This window comes from Ahaetulla prasina, chromosome 4 (genome assembly GCF_028640845.1).
Source record: "Ahaetulla prasina isolate Xishuangbanna chromosome 4, ASM2864084v1, whole genome shotgun sequence".
Lineage (NCBI taxonomy): Eukaryota > Metazoa > Chordata > Lepidosauria > Squamata > Colubridae > Ahaetulla > Ahaetulla prasina.
The window spans coordinates 51,124,366-51,143,646 of record NC_080542.1 but is presented as its reverse complement, the minus strand read 5'-3'; the positions used below and the strand labels follow the sequence as shown (position 1 = coordinate 51,143,646).

The following is a 19,281-nucleotide window of genomic DNA, read 5'->3' as shown; positions in this document are numbered from 1 at the left end:
CCAAAGCAGGATTACCTGTCAGAAAGTTGCCAAACTGGAATACTAAATCATATTGAGAGAGAATTCTGGACCATTTGTAAATGCTGCAGACATCAGTAGTTTATTAGTATGTTTAGTCAAAACACATTCAAAAATGGAAACTTAAAAGTAAATATTTTCCACCTGCAACAATTAAACTAGGTTCTACTAGCATATAATGCTCAACACATTACAGCAATAAAGATGGTAGTTCATTGTTTGCATACCTATTAAAGCCAAAAGATGATTAAAGCAAGTTTGTTGACATAGGTCTGTAATAATAGCAATATTACCTATATCAACAAATCAGCAATAAAATAGGTCAAAGAGATCTGTTCTTTTCTTCTAGAGGTACATTTATTGAAAAGAGGGACAAGAACACTATGTTTCCACTATAAAGTAGGTGAACAATCACCATGTAAACGTCTGTGTATGCTTCTGATATTGTTAGTTCATGGCATTTAAAGAAGCAAATTGGAAAGCTCAATGGCTCAGTAGCTCCTCTAATTGTCATTACATTCTTTATTATTATTATTCCATTAGTGCTGTTTGCCTTAACAGTTTTACAGAAGATGGTATTATAGCACTAAAAAGCCAAATATAAATACTGAAACACCGGTACGCAACTGCTTGTTGAGAAATGCAGTTTAAAAAAAAGTTTTCAAATTCAATATAGTTCATGGAGAAGCATTCAAGTACTACATATCCAGGTATCATCTGAAAATGAAACAATTCAGCACGACCCCCTCCCCCCACATAAACATGGAAATAGAGAAATGTACCCCAGAAAGTGTATGAAAATAGTGCAAGACTTACCATCAAACATGGAAGATCTCAATTTGGGGAGTAAAAAACAATATAAACTTACTCCACACCTCAACATACAGGCAAAATTTTCCACATTTTTGGGAAACAACAAATGGTTAGTTTCACTAAATGCTTCTTGCATTACAGGCTTTTGTTACATCATAGCATATGAGGTCTTCCATGTTTAGAGCAGTTCTGAACGGTCACAAGCTTTTGTCTCCCCTCTTCAAGAGTAAGCCTGAGTGAGGGTTTGTTGAACTGTCTAGCATGAAGCTGGGGAGTTCTGTTCGCTACATCTGCAGTTTTCTGGAATGTGCTATCTATGCAAACAGGAACTGGAAACAGGAAACCTTTCACCCAAACGCAAGATGCTCCACCAAGTCCAAATACATAAGAAGAGATCTTCCCTCTATGTACAAATCTGAGCCTTGTAGGCAAAGTCACTTCAAATTTTGTGCAAAATGGGTGATAGTTCAAAAATTGAAAGTAGCAAGTATCTGAACTATTTCCCTGCTCTATGAAAATTGCAGTATCCTTGAGTATAACAAGTTGTATGTTAAATATGTGATCTGGAGTATACTTTAAACAAAACAAAAAACCCACTTGATTAACTTTGGACTTGTCTATGCAAAAGGAATACTCAATTCCATAACCAAACTTCCATTTTTAAAAAGCATCTCCCATTTAATACCTCTTTTGTTCCAAGGCTTCAAAAACTTAACTATAGAGCTAGGCAAATAATATTCCAGTAGCGTTTACTGATTTAAAGATACTGCAATTTTATACAATGATTTTATAAACATTTTTACAGCTGTTAAAGTTTTGCAGCACAGCCATTCATACACTATACTGTACAAAATAACCAGCAAGACTGGAATGATGTATTTAATAGAAGGCACCATCATGCTTATTACATTACCAGAGACCTCAATACAGTAAAGACAATTTTTCACTGTACACTGCTTACAGAAAGGGAAAAGGTAAGAGGAGTGTGTAGAGCAATCAACATCCCCATTTACAGAGAGGCAGAAAGCTCATAAGACTTTTAAAAAAAGAAAAAAACTTTTTTTCTATTCAGGACTATGATTTTTGAAGTTTTACATTTGTGTTTACAGCTAAATGGTTTCCTTCTGGAACATATTTTTAGTCTTGTTAAGGTTTATGTGTACATATATTGGTCACAGCAAGCAGAGCAGATGCCCGCATCGTTTCACAAGCTATTATTTTTCCTTGCTGCAGATGTCAATGTAAGATGAGGCAGGTACCCATTAGTGCGTTTAAAGTTCACAAAACATGAGTTGTTTGGAATCAAGAGTTCTAAAAGAAAAAAAGGGAGGGGGAGGAAGCTTTTCCAATTCAAACATTGCACTATTTGCATTTCCAACAGTAACACTTAAACGAAATGTGCAGCAGAAGGATTTTAACACACTGGAAAGACCTTAACTCAATTAGCCATATCCTTTGTCCTTTGTTGTTGCTGCAGAAAGTTTAGATGATCATTTCTCGGTCCCTAATCCCCAAGTCTAATTTATAAATTAACATTATGACTTCGTCATGAAATTAGGAAAAGAATGTCCACCACAATTTACCTGGTGATCAAAAGATGTTTTTCACATCAAAGAAATGATAAAAAAAAAGGCTATGTTACATTCCAAAGCCAGAAAATTAACAAAAATGCAAACATGACGAATAACGTATCACTGTCAAGACTGCCTGCCAACAATGAATCTTCAGCGACGTTGACCTGTGAACCGGCCTTCCATCTGCCCTGTTCCTCTTCCAGAGCCAAGCTTCTGGCCCATGGCCCCTCTCAGAGGTGGCCCTCTGCCTTCACGGTCTCGCATCATTCCACCACCCACCATGCCACGTGAAACCCCAGGGCCTCTGTCATTGCGTCGAATATCCTTGCGATCATCACCACCTCGAGTTTCTCTTTCACGAGCAGCTCTGGTCTTTTTTTCTTCCACATTCAAACGCACCTCGCCACGGAACATTATAGGCTTTTAAATGAAGAGGAAGGGAAGAATGGTAATATCAAAAAGCTTAGTTAGTTGAATATCCAAAAGACACAGGCCAATAATAGTTTATATGAAAAACATGTTCTAGCTCAAAATTTATCAATGCCATATTCAGCTAAAGTTGAAATAATGGGTCTAAGAAAACATCCTGCAATTAATTATTTCTCAAGAATAGATATTTCACTACTTTTTCTTCATCTAGAGCAGGGGTCTCCAACCTTGGCAAAGCTGGCTGGGGAATTCTGGGAGTTGAAGTCCGCCAGGCTTAAAGTTGCCAAGGTTGGAGACCCCTAATCTAGAGAAATCTACTAATAGAAAACCAATATAGGACTTGTAAACAAATTTCAGAACTGATTCAAACTAAATTCACTCTGGTAATCACCATCCAGTGACTATAATCAAGTTACTTACTTTGGCCAATAAAATTTTCTGGACTGGTTCAGAGTCATCAAACACCACAAAGCCAAAGTTTGGAAGTTTTCCTCCAACACCTTTTGTATTGATGCGAAGTTCTACAACATTCCCAAAACCTGTAAAAGTATAACGCAGGTGGTTAGGAAAAATGCATTTCATGGATTAAACAGAAACAACATGTTGCTTATAGAAGCAGCTTAATATTTGAATTATAATAGGGCTTAAAAATCTAAAAATATGGAGTTTTCTCTCCACTAGGCTTCATAGCAAAATAAAAGAGAAATTACTTACTCATAAAGAATTCTTTGAGTTCACTTTCATCAATGTCATGTGGCAGATTGCCGACAAAGAGCTGGTGACTATCTGGGTATCGAATTATTCGACGACTATCTGATTCATTTTGATCCATATCCCCCCGGCCTACAGTAATCAAAACAGGAAAAAATTAATATAAAAAGTGTATATTTTAACAAGCATATAAAATAATAATTTTATATGGTATTTCAATCACCCAATTTTTGTTTTAGACTCAAATATGTTTTAGAAAAACTTCTGATAATCTCAAAAGAGAATAATAATGAAAATACTATTTTACTAGTTTCCTAATAAATTTAAACCTATCCAAAACAATTGCTCCAGCAGCTGTTAGCCCCTAGATCAGCATAGATTAACTCCAAAATTAACATCAGACCAACAATCAAGTAAACAATATCCCAATCAATAAACTGCCAAAGAAGCCAACATTAAACAGCTCAATCAACACTTACAGGGCAAGCCACTAGAACAGCGATGGCTAACCTTTTCCGGACCAAGTGCACAAAGTGCGTGCACATGTGCGTGAAGGCGCATGTGTGTGTGTGTGTGTGTGTGTGTGTGTGTGTGTGAAGGCGCATGCATGAACCTCTAAAAGCAATGCACGCACAGCCCCCTTGCGCATGCGTATGTGCCCCCCCTGCACACGTTCCACCCTTACACATGTGAGGCAGAGACCTGAAGACCAGCTGGCTGGCAGGAGGCACACATGCATATGTAGCAGAGCTGAACTGGGGTGACAGCTTGTGTGCCATTAGAGAGGGCACTAGAATATAAAGTGAATATAAACTGAACATAAACTGCACTAGAATATAAACTGACAGCAAACCCCAATTCTTACTAGCACTGAGGATGTTACCTAGTTTGGATAATGAAACATCTGTAAGAAAACAGGCAAGCTCAGAACACCAAGGACCCCTCATTTCAACCCTGAACTACAAATATTCTCCTTTATTGATATCCAAAACAATGCAGTAGTATTGTCAAAGAATTCTATAAGCTTCTTTTTTTTCTACTTACTATATCTTTTGGAGTAAAGATGCACCATTTTCCCCCCTAAAAGGGGGTGAAGATTTAGGCGTGTCTTATACACCGAATATAGTCCCGCCCACCCTTTGGCCTCTGCCTCCCAGCAATTTATCTCCTTGCAGCAAGCAGCAAGAAGAAACAGCCCATTTCAGCTTCAGCACAGACTGATTAGGACAAGTTGATTGTCTGTTGGATTGGCCTCCCCACTCTCAGCTGTTTTGCTCGAGCCTCTGCTGCTTGCTGCAAGGAGGTAAATTGCTGGGAGCAGATTTTTTCTTTTCTTGAGCTAATCAAGATATGTTGAAAACAAAAATGAAAGTAAAGCAGGCTATTTGCTGTTTGCTGCAATGAGGCAAAATTGCTGGGAGGCAGAGGCAGATTTCTTTTTTTTTGTTTTCCTCACCAAAAAAGGTAGATGCGTCTTATACTCCAAAAAATACAGTAATAATTGTATCAAACTTATAGATAGAATCAGCCATGAAATTACAAGAAATAAAATGCCATAGAAAAGGGGGGGGGATCAGGAAAACATTGGAAGAGGACTTCTCTTATTTTTTATTTTTTTTGATAGCAGAGCACTACACATTCTCACTCAAAGTAAGGGCTTATTATCAGATACAACATGTGTGGCTAAATGTTTTTGGTTACAAAGAAATTTATGGATGGATACAGAAAAATCTGGGTTTGTAGCTCTCAAGAACAATTACTAGTAGAATAGAAAAAAAATATTTTTTTAGCTCTGGAGAACTGCTGCCTGTAAGTGTGATGAGATGGACCAATAGCCAAATCAAGAGACAAGATTTTGGGTGTATCTGCTTCAAACCCTATTGGCCATGATTCAAATAGCTACTTTAGCAGTATCCAAAACTGACAGCCTGTAAAATGTTTAGCTTCATTTATTCAAAATTGATTGATTTGCTTCAATACATTGTTAGTCAACTAAAGTTAAATAGGAAGTATAATTTATATACAAGGATATGGAGAATACAAATGAAAATATGTTTGCCCAATTTCTGTTAAATTTCTATTTTTACAGGAATTATTTAGTTTTTATAACTAAGCTTAAAATTAAACATCTGTGCAATGATTTCTGATTTTTGGAGGACAGAATGATTTTTACTGGAAGTGGATTAGGGAGGGTAGATCTTCATAATTCTTGTCCCTTTCATAACTGTCACTACCAGAATCATGTAAAATTCAAAACAATTTTTTTTATTTTTAACTATAAAAGTTGTTTCTAAGCATGTGGTGCATATAATCATTGTGAATCTCCCCTGAAATTTTTTATAAAAATGTTTTATACATATTCTGTAAAAACTATGTTTAATAGACTCTTACTCATTTTGTTATCAGTGAAAAAAGCTATAAAAGTCATAACAAAAAGATACTTACCTAGCAGTGCAGCCTACTGAATTGTATTTTTTTCTTAGAAACAGAAAAATTCTTATGAATTTTTCACTACAGTATAGTGACCAGATTTTAACATTGGTAAAGTGAGACACCATTGACCGGGGGCGGGGGGGCGGATTCTAATTTTTTTACTGCCGGTTCTGTGGGTGTGGCTTGTTTGGTGGGTGTGGCTTGGTGGTCATGTGACTGGGTGGGTGTGGCCAACTTGATGTCACTCACATCAAAGGTTAGGGTGCCTGGCCTCTCCTCGCCTCAATTTGTATCCATCCATCCATCCATCCATCCATCCATCCATCCATCCATTCATCTTCTATCTGTCTGTGTCTGTGTCTGTGTGTCTGTCTGTCTGTCTATCTATCTATATCTAATGTCTGTCTATCAATCATCTATCTATCTATCGATCCATCTATCTATCATCTATCTTTCTATCTTTCTATTATCTATCTATCTATCTTGCTATCTATCTATCTTTCTATCTATCATATGTCTGCCTAACAATCATCTATCTATCTATATTTCTATATTTCTATTATCTGTCTATCTATCTATCTATCTATCTATCTATCTATCTATCTATCTATCTATCTATCTATCTATCATATCTCTGCCTAACAATCATCTATCTATCTTTCTATCATCTATCCATCCATCCATCCATCTTCTGTCTGTCTGTCTGTCTCTCTCTCTCTAATCTGTCAAATTTGTCATCTGCCAATCTTATCATCTGTCAGTATCTGTCTGTCAGTCAGTCAGTCTGTCAGTCTGTCTACCAATCCATCCTTCCTTCCTTCCTTCCATCCACCCACCCACCCACCCATCCATCCATCCATCCATCATCCATCATCCATCATCTGGTAGCCTTAAAGCTAAATACAGGTATATGTATGTGATCCCAAGAGTTGGCCCTGCCTACAGGAATCTCTGTCTCGAAACTTCTCCTTAAATCTGAACTGCCTAACTATGCTTGACGGTCCCTTTACAGCTGCGCCCAGTTCTCCCCGCCCCGCCCCGCAAAATGCAAAGTCCGTGCCCTTCCTTGTTCCATAAATTGACAACGACCAAAAAAAACCAACAACCCAAGAACGTGCTGACGTTGTTGCAGTCTAATAAACTTTTCACGGCTTTGCCTTCCTTCCCTTCTACAGCGCAGTGATCAAAGGTGGCGTAACACAAGCGCGGCCACCCTCAACACCCCCCCTCCCAAAAAAAAATCTCTCTCTCCATTTGCTCAGAGTGAGACACTGCCTCCCTTCTGCCGGCTCCTTCCTCTTGCAAGAGGGGGACTCTCCAGGTTACCCTCCTCCCTCCATCCCTCGGAGCCCTCTTCCCTTGGCTCCCAGCTGCTTCCTCAAGGAAGGTGCCTTTTCCCTGGCAGAGTTGGCTTTGCAGAGCCGGCCTCCGGGCGAGCCCTCCGGAGGGTTCAGCTGGAGTGGCTGGAACGGGGGGCGGCCGGAGAAACGGTCCTGACATGCTCCCCACCTGCCCTGGCAGGGACGGGGACTTCACATGCATTCTGCCGCCCTTCCCCTCCTTTCTTCCAACTCCTCGCCGCTCCCTTGGAAGGAATCTCCTGTCTTGGGGGCTCCTCTGCCTCCCCGCCCGCCCCAGGTTTGCCAAGGCAGCGTCGGAAGAGGCAAAGTGGAGCCCAACTTGACCGCGTGAAAACTCTGCCTCCTGGTCAGCCAAGGACCCTAGCTCGCACTCGCTCTCCTGGGTGGGGGGAGATTCGGCTCTGCTTAAAATGAACGGATGCCGCAAAATGCACCCTCACCCCTTCGACGCCTCCGCAGGAAGTCTCAATTGGGACTTTTTCAGAATGCCGCGGGACGCGGGACAAATTTTTAAAACAACGGGACTGTCCCGCCAAAAGTGGGACGTCTGGTCACTATAACCTACAGTATATTTTATCTGCTATTAGAGATTTTTATTGCAGTTTTACTTAGTCTCACAAGTTGTTGCTTATGCGCTTTGATTACACAAAGGGCCACAGAACAAAATTTTTATTATTTTTATTAATAACAAGGTGATAAACATAACTAATACTCCTTCCTCCTTCTAGTTTCCTATTTTCTACACAACAACATGAAGTGAACTGGACTGATGACAGTGACTGATCCAAAGTCACTCAGCTGGCTTTCAGACATGGGTGAAATGCTCCGGTTCGGATCGGATTGTGTAGCAAATTTAGCGGCTGGTTCGGCGATCTGTTAGCGATGGCAAAGCAAAGCCCAGCCCACCCACCCGGGTGTCATTACTTCCTGGTTGGAAGTAATGACACCCGGAAGTTCTGTGTGCACATTTGACTTCTGAACCTGTAAGGAAGATAACTAGATTTCATCCTGCTTTCAGACCTCAGACAGGACTATATTTCTTGTCTGGCACTTTAACCAGTATACCAAACCGGGTCCTAACTGTTCCATAAATACAGACATAGTTATCTGAACATATTTGTTCCATATATTTATGCAGAACAATTCTGTGCAGTTCATATAGCATTCATGTGATTTTCACTGTCAATTTCATTTGATTTCTAATGCAAGTTTGTTACTCAGAAACAACATTATTTAAGGCTCTATTCAGCTATTGTATGAGATTATAAATCTGAACTATGTTCACAAAGAAAATTTTTAAAGGAGCAAGGAACTCAAATTTCTATTATAGGAAGACCTCGTTTTTGACGAAAACTGGGATTGGCAACTTGGTCATTAAGTAAAGCAACTGCTAATGAAACCACCACTATGCTTGTATTCTTATTTCAACTTTCCTTTGCTTTACAGAACTGCAAAGATTATTTTTTTCTTACTGTTGTAACTGTAAACTGTGAACTATTGCTAAATAAAGCAATCACTAAACAAGGACTTTCTGAATTATCACAATATTTTAAAAAATCACTATGTTGTTAGAGTAGGGTGACTCAAAAGTCATCTTTTCATGGAAAAGCTTTATTCTAGAGAAAAAGTATGTAAAAGTTTCATTTTGAAATGTTTTATGAATGAAATTTCATGGAACATCTGGGAAAATCAATTTGTCATGAGTGCAAAGTTTTCTGGAGGAACTACAAACATGATGTAACACATATTAAGCTTAGAATGCTTCCGAATGAATGAAACTGATTCTATCTTCAGATTCTAAATTTCATAAAATTATGGACTGAAAGTAAAATTGAAAAGTGCTTTGCATAGCCCTATTTATTTTCTTATCCAGCATGCTTATTTACTTACTAATATTTTATTTTATATTCTATCATGGAATTCAAAATGGCACATTTAGTTCTCACCCAATCTCAATTCATCCATCAACAGTCCTATTCCCTACCTAATTTAATCTTGCTTAAAAGTCTGTACTGACCAATTGGCCCCCATCTTCACCTGTATCTTCAATAAATCGCTAGAGGTGTGCTATGTTCCTTCTTGGATCGTAATCTTCTGAACAAATAGGAAGCAGCAGGTGAAGCTAAGCAGAATCAAGATGGGGGATACCTGTACAATTAGCACAAGGGCCCCCCGCCAAGGTTGTGTGCTCTCCCTACTTCTCTTCTCTCTTTATACCAATGACTGCATCTCTAATGATCCATCTGTTAAACTACTGGTGTTCGCAGATGACACAACAGTGATCTGTCTCATTCGAGACAATGATGAATTCGCATAGAGATGGGAGGTTGAAGAACTAGCCTCGTGGTGTGACCAGAACAATCTGGAACTGAAGACTCAAAACCGTAGAAATGTTGATAGACTTTAGAAGAAACCCTTCCATACTTCCACCTCTCTCAATACTAGACAACACAGTATCAGCAGTACAGACCTTCAAACTTCTAGGTTCTACCATATCATAAGATCTAAAATGGACAGCTAACATCAAAAATGTCATCAAAAAAGCACAACAAAAATGTTCTTTGTGCACCAACTCAAAAAGCTGAAACCGCCCAAGGAGCTGCTGATCCAGTTCTACAGAGGAATTATTGAGTATGTCATCTGCACCTCTATAACAATCTAGTTTGATTCTGCAACCCAACAAGACAGACACAGACTTCAGAGTATAATTAGAACTGCAGAAAAAACTATTGCTACCAACCTGCCTTTCATTGAGAACCTGTATACTGCACGAGTCAAAAAGAGGGCTGTGAAAATATTTACAGACCCCTCACATCCTGGACATAAACTGTTTCAACTCCTACCCTCAAAACGATGCTACAGAGCACTGCACACCAGAACAGCTAGAAACGAGAACAGTTTCTTGCTGAACACCATCACTCTGCTAAAGAAATAATTCCCTCAACACTGTCAAACTATTACTAAATCTGCACTACTATTAATCTTTTCATCGTTCCCATCACCCATCTCCTTCCAGTTATGACTGTATGACTATAATTTTGTTTCTGGTATCCTTAAGATTTATATTGATATTGTTTCCTGATTACTTATTTGTACCCTATGACTATCATTAAGTGTTGTACCTTAAATTCTTGATGAATGTATCTTTTCTTTTATATGCACTGAGAGCATATGCACCAAGACAAATTCCTTGTGTGTCCAAACACACTTGGCCAATAAAATATTCTATTCTATTCTATTCTATTCTATTCTATTCTATTCTATTCTATTCTATTCTATTCTATTCTATTCTATTCTATTCTATTCTATTCTATTCTATTCTATTCTAAAAGACACTTCTATCTTCTCCTATGTATAGTTTTTTTTACCTGCATATATTAAGTCTATAATCTTTAAGTGAAAATCCGTAACTTGATCTTCATGGACATCTAGGAAATTCACAACAAATCGAAAGAATACCTGGCCTGGGTCCCCTTGATGGAAAACCTGGTCGCTCCCTTGGACGCTGTTCACGTACACGAGGTGATTGGGACTGGTTTTCGGATTTTGTTTCAATTCTTTGCTGAAAAAAATATTAGAATTTAAGATAACAAAATCCAAAACAACATGAGCATTGTGTATTATCTGATAATACAAAAAGAAAAACATCCTTTATTCACCATTTATTCCATATTATCAATACTTATATGTCTTGTTGCTCTATCAGCAAAGAAAATCACAAACAAAATGTGTGGTAACCCACGTCTAATGTATATTTTATTCATATTGATTGGAACTAAAATATTAGCCTTATGAGAGATTTTTAGTTCTTTTCCATTATTGCCCACTATAAGCAAGTAGTTATGAAGTGCTAGTTTCAGAAGAAAAATATTCCTCATCCTGCACATGCACAAGATAGGTATAGGAGGTATTCGGAATCATATATTTTTTTCAGTCCGGAATGAACTGAAACTTTTAAAGCCAAATTATGTATCACAAAGGCAAATAACCAATATAAAAATAGGAAAAAACAATTACATTATATTAGAACCAAGTTAAAGGCAGTCAGATGGAATGGGAACGTCTTCAGATATTATGGAGAAGAAATTTCAGAAGTTGGGATTATTGTCTTTCTTATCCTCCCGCTAATAAATTTGGAATTTTATAGTTGCAAATACCTCCTCTCTAAACATTCTGAAGTTGAAGAAGAGGAGGGATTTTTTCCCCTTAATCTCATTGCACATTATTTCTTCTCTTTTGGGATATATACATTAAACAATTAGGCTCTTGATCAAGCAGCGTTTTATATCCTCTGATCATCCAGGCACCAAGTATTATTTGTTAAAAAAGAACTCTCTATATTTCCACCATGTACCTTGCTCTATGGATACATTAATTTTCAGATAATACATGGGACATCATACAGGTAGTCCTCAATTTATAACCATAATGAAGCCTGCTATGATTATTGTAAAGCAGGTCACCACATGAGCAGACACATTTTTATTTTTATGGCAATCATAAAGCAAACACCTTGCAAAGCAAACCCATTGTTTGTTAGGGCTGTTTTTGCTGAAAACTGGAAGTAAATGAAATGCTGGAACGGAGTGCTGCAAAATGCAGTCATGCGATCATGGGGCATGTGGGAGATGGATACTGGACCTTTGGTACCAGGTGGTAAGCAGCTTTTAGGTGGTCCCTTTTAATCGTTGCTTAGCAACTATGCATAAGTTGAGAACTATCTGTACATTATACCGGAGTTCCCCGGCTTTACGGACTGGCGGGGCGGGGGGAGAGGGAATGGTTCCATGTGAGTAGCAGGAAAGCACACGTGCAGCTCCATTTGTGCAAGCTGTGGGCACTTGTGCCTGCCACTTGTTCAAATGGAGCGCATACGCAGGTTTTGCTGCTCATGCAAGTGGGGATTTGTGCGTAAGCATGCTCGCCACTTCCATGGCCCACTTCCAAATGGCTCAAGGCCCAGTAATGGACTGTGACACGGGGGGTTTAATACCAAACCATAAAATACTAGGTCATCAAACAGAAGTAACTCACTGGTACAAATACTGCCTGTAATATACAGTACAACTAGAAGTAGTCTAAATTCTAAATCTAGGTTTGTCAATGGCCACTTGTTTTTCTTCTTGAAAATGACCAAAAATGCAAACAAAGTATACCATTAACTTCATCCACACAAACATTTAGCTTGCAGAGGATATGTAGAAAATACATATTTTTGCTTTGTTATTTACAGAACTATTATAGGAAATAAACAGCAACAATGATATAAACCATAACTATTTTTTTCTAATAAGAAAAATATTTTTCAAATCTTAAAATATGAATATATGAAAATCAGCATTTAGACACAAATTTTTATTTAAGTATTTTGCAACATAATCTGTTGGGAATTACTGTATGTGCAGTTTTCTAACTTTCTTCAAATAGCTTGAGATATAAAGAAGTGAGGAATTAAAGAAATGAGGAATTATGTAAATTGTTCATGGAATATGTTAGCTAGATTTCTATTAAGGTTTCCCTCTTCCCTCCCTGATATTTCCAGATATCTTCCATTATTCTCTCACAAGCATTTTTGAAATGTTAACAATGATTGTGCTATTAGATCATTATTGCAACCCGTAAACAAATAACTGTGGCTGTATATGAAAAATAATACAGCTTTGTTAATGAAACAGTTTTCAGAGATAAACAAGAAAATAACTTAAAGCATCCACAGATTGGTTACCTGTGCGGTTGGTGCTTTAACATGACTTGAAATTCCAGAAGAAATAGTACCACTAGGAGGCAGATTTTTACTGGTCACTGAAGCCCAGGAGAAAGCCTACAGGAAATGCAACAAACTTGGTCTACTGATTATGGCAGACTATTGGCATTCCCTAAGTAAAATCTGGTTTATGAAAATATTCCTGTTCTAATCCACAATTGACAACTAATTAGAACAATGTATTTTCAGTCTATTCACTGTGCAAGCTAAAGTTAAACAAGCACCTTTGTTAGGTTCATTGCAAAAAGTTACAAATGTTCTTACTAATATATTTGATGTCAATTATTCAGTTATTTTTATGTTTTTTTAAGCAGTACAGACTTAATATTTGCATAATTAAAAATCTAAAAATATGATCGGAAAAACACTTTCTCAATCCCTTCTCTTCCTGAACTGAAAGCAAACTTGGCTTTGGCGTCAAGATGAGTATCAGCACCTGAATTAATGTAAGCAAAATTAATCAGGAGTTTTTTTCACTAACAGGAAATTTTAAAAAAGTATTAGCTATAGCTTTTTCTTAATAAAAATACTCTTAACATTTATACTACAAACGATTTATGAGCTGATCTTGCACTAAACAATCTACCTAAAGATGCTACACCGGGAAATGTTGTATATCATCTAGAGCAATATTTTTCAAACTTTAAGCTGCATGGACTTGAAGTCCAAGAATTCCCCAGACACCAATGCTTGAGATATTAAACATAAAGTTGCCATGCTGAGAAACACTTATCTAGACTTACAAACTGAGGAATCTGTTGTGATACCCTGGCTTTGGAATGCTCTTGCCTAAGGAGAAAGATGAAACCAAAGTATCTGATTTTCACTGTTAAATGAAAACCTTTCTTTTTTTTTACTCTTGCACTTTTGACTTCATGTCCACATCTTATTTTATCTCTTAAGTGCCTATGTTAATGTCACATTTATTATTTGAAATTCTAAATTATTTCATTGTTTATTGTGTTTGAATTAGTTTGGCTTTTTCCCTTCTATTATCCAACCAAAGATAACCTGGAGAATGAGTAGCACCAGAAATAATTTAAATATATAAATTTAAATAACAGCACTATTAATTATTTTCAAGCAAATGTGAAATCCAAATTAGAAGAGATTCTGGGCTAATATTAAAGTTAACTTTGATTGACATAAGAATCAATAAGGGTAGCTAAATTCAATAATAGAAAGTTGTATTCATAATATACTCCTGATGTTTTACCCTTCTTTAAGGTAGCAAGAATATTATGTTCTATACCAGAGAAAAAATATAGTATGCAATCTTCAATTACTAAAACCAAGATGCATGTATTTAAGAATTTAAAGACTGTGTACAAAGTTCTTAATGCTTTCCTGCAGACTGCAAAGCCAAACAAAGTACTATTACTACCATTGCAAACCATATATTACAAACTATTACTCAATAACAAGGGATTACTATTAGGACTGGATTATTTCAGATTAAATTAATGAAAAAAATTAGGTAATTATGATTAAAATAAAAGCACAGGGTGTGTCAAATTATTCAACTTTCAATTCCAAAAATTAGGGATGCTCAAAATTGTTACATGCCTTGGGGATTATAAAGATATTTTGGTTACTTTAATATAATTTAGATGTGCTTGGTAAGTAATTACATAATAACTTTTTAACATTTTGTTTGTTTCATTTCACAGGTTCAGCTGTCTTTCTCTTTTTGTTTAACATTATTTTGTCTGAGAGTGTTAATACTGCTGGCTTTGTTTCCTGTGAATGTGATAACTGATCTGTAATAGCTTCTAAAAAAAGAACAAGACTGGGAACATTCACTCATATGAGCACCCTAATTAGGACTGTCAGGGACTTGTTGCCATCTGAACTCCCAACACTGCCTACTCCTACTGTTAAGAGAATGAAATAGTAATGATGCTAGAAACTACTCAGCAGCTAATCTTGCAAGAGACATATATCCAAAAGTTCTTGAAAAGTGGGAAGAAGCAAACAGTTCTTTTGTGAACCCTGTTGTAAATTCACGAGTGACAATCTTGACAAGAACCGAGAGCTGGGATCAAGCCAAAAACATATCTCTTGGTAGAGGAAAGCTAGATATCAAAGAGACTTTCACTGTGAAACTTGACAAACTGTTTGACATCCTCAACTACAAGTGTCAAATTGTTCTGTGTGCCGAATTTGGCCCTCCTGCAGGCTGCAAAAAAAGCACACATTAACTGAATCTGCTTTAAGGAGATGAAGATACCATTGAAAGAATTTTCTTTTGTTAAAGGTCAAAGAGACAAGATTGGTGGTTTTTTTTTGGATTGCACTGGATGTGGTTGCCAGATGTGCCCAAGCAGAAACGACTCATCAAAAGGCAAAAATGGTGGAAGATATCTTTATCATTTCACTCCAGAAAGGCTCAAAAACAAGAAAACCTGCTCAAGTGATTGCAGATAATCTGGTGTATTTCATGAAAAAGAAAGGTATTGACAAAAGCTTAAAGGTCATTGGAGGAAATTCTACAAATTTTAATACTGGCTGTGAAGGTGGTGCCATGCATTGGGTACAAGTCAAGCTTGACCTGAAGTTGATCTGGTTGGTGTGTGTACTCCACACAAATGAATTACCTCTATGACACTTAATCACAAAATTGGATGGGAAGACTTTTTCTAACAACAAATGGGCAATTAAAATTGGCAACTTGCTAGACACTACAACAAAACTTGACAATGATCCTTCATTCACCAGAGTTTCAATTGGTGAGCCTCTCATTTCACTAAGCGACAGTTTTGTAAAGGATCTCTCTACTGATCAAGCATATGGATATAGGATCACACAGGCAATAAGGACAAGAAAACTTCCCACAAATCTGTCTCTTTTGGAAATTGGCCCTGCAAAACATTCATGCTGGTTGATAGCTGCAAATAGGTTTTTTCAAATATCGGTTTCAAAACATGGCTTTAAAGGCAAAACTCCCAAACTTAAGAATGATAGTGGAATACATAGTTGGTGTATACTATCTTTGCTGGTTCAACATCAAAGTAATATATTCCTGGATTGAAGGTCAGTGTTGTTCCAGCTGCAGGAAGTCACACTGCAAAAGAAGGCTGTAATACATGGTGTTTAACCAACAATTCAGCCCTCAGCATGTTATGCTTTCAATGAAATGATAATTCAAACACTCTTGTGTTCAGATGACATTCAAGAAAGAGCTGGTAGGCAAAAGATCATTGACTTGAGGGATGCAGACGATGACGCACTGGGAGATTTTTCTGTACATGCAAGAAAAACACCTTTAATCAATGTGAGATAATTTACTCTATGGACCTGACTGACTGGTCTGAAGGTGTATATGAGCCACTTCAATATGCAAACTGACTACAGCGGAAATAAAGATGTTCACTGATGAATCAATGCAAGTACCACAATGGCCCTGTCATGTCCAATCAATAGAAAGATGTGTGGAACAGGTCACAGAGGTAGCAAGCAGAGTTTTATACATGAGAGAAAGTGAAAGTTATATCAGAGGCCAAGAAGCAAGTCGGTGGCTGATGTCGAAGAACGAATCAAAACAAGACTTGATGAAACTCGCTTAAACATGTTTGTAAGTTAGATAATTGCTTTCTGATGTTCGTTTATGATTGCATGGACTTTTGTGGGGTATGTGATCAGACATGGATTTACCATACCCAGCTAAACATTGTGCAATTGTAAAAATAACAACAGATTTGAATTCTTGGTGTAAAAACACATTTTTGGGGGGGGGGGGAATGCAAAAATTAATTTTCACCCGATTAAATGACATTGCCTTAACATAATAATATGTTCTAACAATGTTTAAATATTACAATACTAAATAATACTCCACATACTTATGAACCTCTATCAATTGTATGTATTTGTCTTTTGGATTTAGACAACTAAATCCAACTAAATTTCATGCTGGGCAATGGAATATAGCTGACATTGAATGCAAGCTACATTCTCTTTAAATCTATATGTGATTATAAATATTTAGAGCACCCTCATAATCAAGAGTTTGCTATCAGGTTCCATTTAATTACACAAACCATATTGACTTAACCAACCTTCGGTGGTTCCTGTGGTAGGGAAGCAGTTTCTACAGGAGGTGGGGATGGAGATTTTTCTTCTAACTCTTCAAGAGTTTTTTCTTCCACTTCCGTTTTCAGTTCCTCAGTTTTAGATTCAGATTCTAACTCTGGTTCAGGTTCATGAGAAGACTCTTCCAATGTTTCTTCAACTCCATTTCTGGAATAATCAGATATTTCAATGTTTCTATTAATGTAAATTATTAGTATTATCCAATTTTCAGGAAAAAAACTACTACAATTTACTATACAATTGTTACATATGCATCTTATGCATCATTTAACATTAGGTTTTAGTTGAACTCCTTTTGTTGATGCCCAATTTAAAAACCTTCTTTTTTTTTAAGATGCAGAGGTCGTTAGTATTTTGAGACAGATGGACACTTCCAGATTTTTGTATGAGAAAGTGGCTATCATAATGAATCTGACCATTCAGAAAACATATTTCACCCTTTCTAGCCACCCAGAAGGTGTTCTGCCTTTTTCTGGGAAGGTCCATTTACTCCATAAAAAACACTGAGCTGCATGACTTTATTTTCTAAGTATGCCTTGGACAGAATACAGGTGGCCCTCAATTTACAACAATTTCTTTAAAATCTGTTTGAAGTTAAAACAATATATTAACAATAAGCCAAGTAAAGAAGGAAGTTGGCTGGGTCTAAGGGCATCTCACAGGGCATATCACTCTTATATTGGAGATCTCGGCTATCACAAAGCAAAACAAGCAAACATACCGTATTTTTCCGTGTATAAGACGCACCTTTTCACCCCCCCAAAAGAAGGTGAAAAAATGGATGCATTTTATATTCTGAAGATAGGCCCGCCCACCCACCAGCCCCCACCCTTTGGACATTTTTGACCTCCACATGTCGCATTTGCGGGCGGTTCCAGGTGGAGGGGATTTGGGTCGGGGCACAACCTGAGGAACGAACCTCTTCGGGACGGTCTGGGAGTGGGGGAATCTGCCCAGAAGCTTCGGCAAACAAGGCAGGCCCCATGGTTCGCAGCTGGTTCCCACTCTGGCTGGCCAACGGGCGGCTCAGGGCAGACAATGGTCCCAATGACTTCACTCCCCAGCAATGTGAGGAGCCGCCGCCACCACCTAAGCCCTCTCTGTACCTGGTAGCCTCTAAAGTGAAACGTCCCTCCTTTCCAGCACCGCTGGCCTGATGCAATTCGCAGAGCCAGGCAGCGGCTTGTTTCCCTCCAAAGTGCTTTGGTGAATCAGGGAGGAAAGCATTTTCAGGTGACAGTGCCAGCCACATGGCATGCTTTTGGATTCGGGGAGAAAGCATTTTTCATAGCATAGCAGGGAACGGGGGCGGGGGGTTGATTGGTCGTTTGAAGGGGAGGGGGAAGCTGCACCCAGATAAAATCTCCACCGTCAAGCGGGTCGCGGAGGACGTGGTTGACTACTTCTACAAGAGAAACGGGGGAGGACCCAGGCTGACAGGTGGGGGGGGCGCCTTCCTGGACGATGCCAGCTTTGGCTTTCCTCAGTGAAAGCCCTCTGCAAAGACTGCATGGTGGAGAGGTACCGGGTGCTGTGGCTGAAGAGCCAGCTTAGTGAATACTAAAAGCACGCTGTGCGGCTGGCGCTGCTACCTGAAAATGCTTTCCTCCCTAGTTCATTGGAGGGAAACCGGTGCCCCCAGACCATCCCGAAGAGGTTCATTCCTCAGGCTGTGCCCCGACCCTCCCTGCACAGCATACGAGGGGTCTCTTTGGGGAAAGCAAGTAGTCCCTAAGGATCGCAGGAGCACCCGGATAAGTTTTCCAGAAAATAACTTCTTAGTAATTGATGCCCTCTTCCCAGCCGAGTCTCTGAGGCACCTCTCGCTTGCAGGAGGAGGAGGGCAGCATAAAGCAGTGCCACCTTAAATGCTGGTAGGAAGAGGTAGAATTTTTTTTTTCTTGTTTTCTTCCCCCAAAGTTAAGGTGCATCTTATTCTCCCGTGCGTCTTATACACCGAAAAATATGTTACATAATTATCTACTGTACATTTAGAAAACTTTTCAGGAAAATGCACCTCAAAAGGCTTTAAAAGAATCATTTTAAAACTGCCTGCTGCACTAAAAACACACTAGCACATTCTACT

General features: G+C 38.2%; 1 protein-coding gene across 4 annotated transcripts in view; it reads right to left on the bottom strand.

Moving 5' to 3' along the window:
- Positions 1–1,563: 1,563 nt before the first annotated feature.
- The window catches only part of G3BP2 (G3BP stress granule assembly factor 2), a 44,810-nt gene continuing 27,092 nt past the window's right edge, over positions 1,564–19,281 (bottom strand). For 3 of the 4 annotated variants that reach the window (XM_058182323.1, XM_058182324.1, XM_058182322.1), the window contains exons 7-12: positions 17,162–17,342; positions 13,065–13,160; positions 10,799–10,901; positions 3,549–3,677; positions 3,255–3,373; positions 1,564–2,825 (exon numbers count right to left, since the gene is read on the bottom strand). In XM_058182323.1, the coding sequence (XP_058038306.1) occupies positions 2,556–2,825; positions 3,255–3,373; positions 3,549–3,677; positions 10,799–10,901; positions 13,065–13,160; positions 17,162–17,342 (898 nt within the window). In that variant the 3' untranslated portion in view covers positions 1,564–2,555. The remainder of the gene's footprint in view (positions 2,826–3,254; positions 3,374–3,548; positions 3,678–10,798; positions 10,902–13,064; positions 13,161–17,161; positions 17,343–19,281) is intronic. The other variant, XM_058182325.1, reaches the window with a different exon arrangement.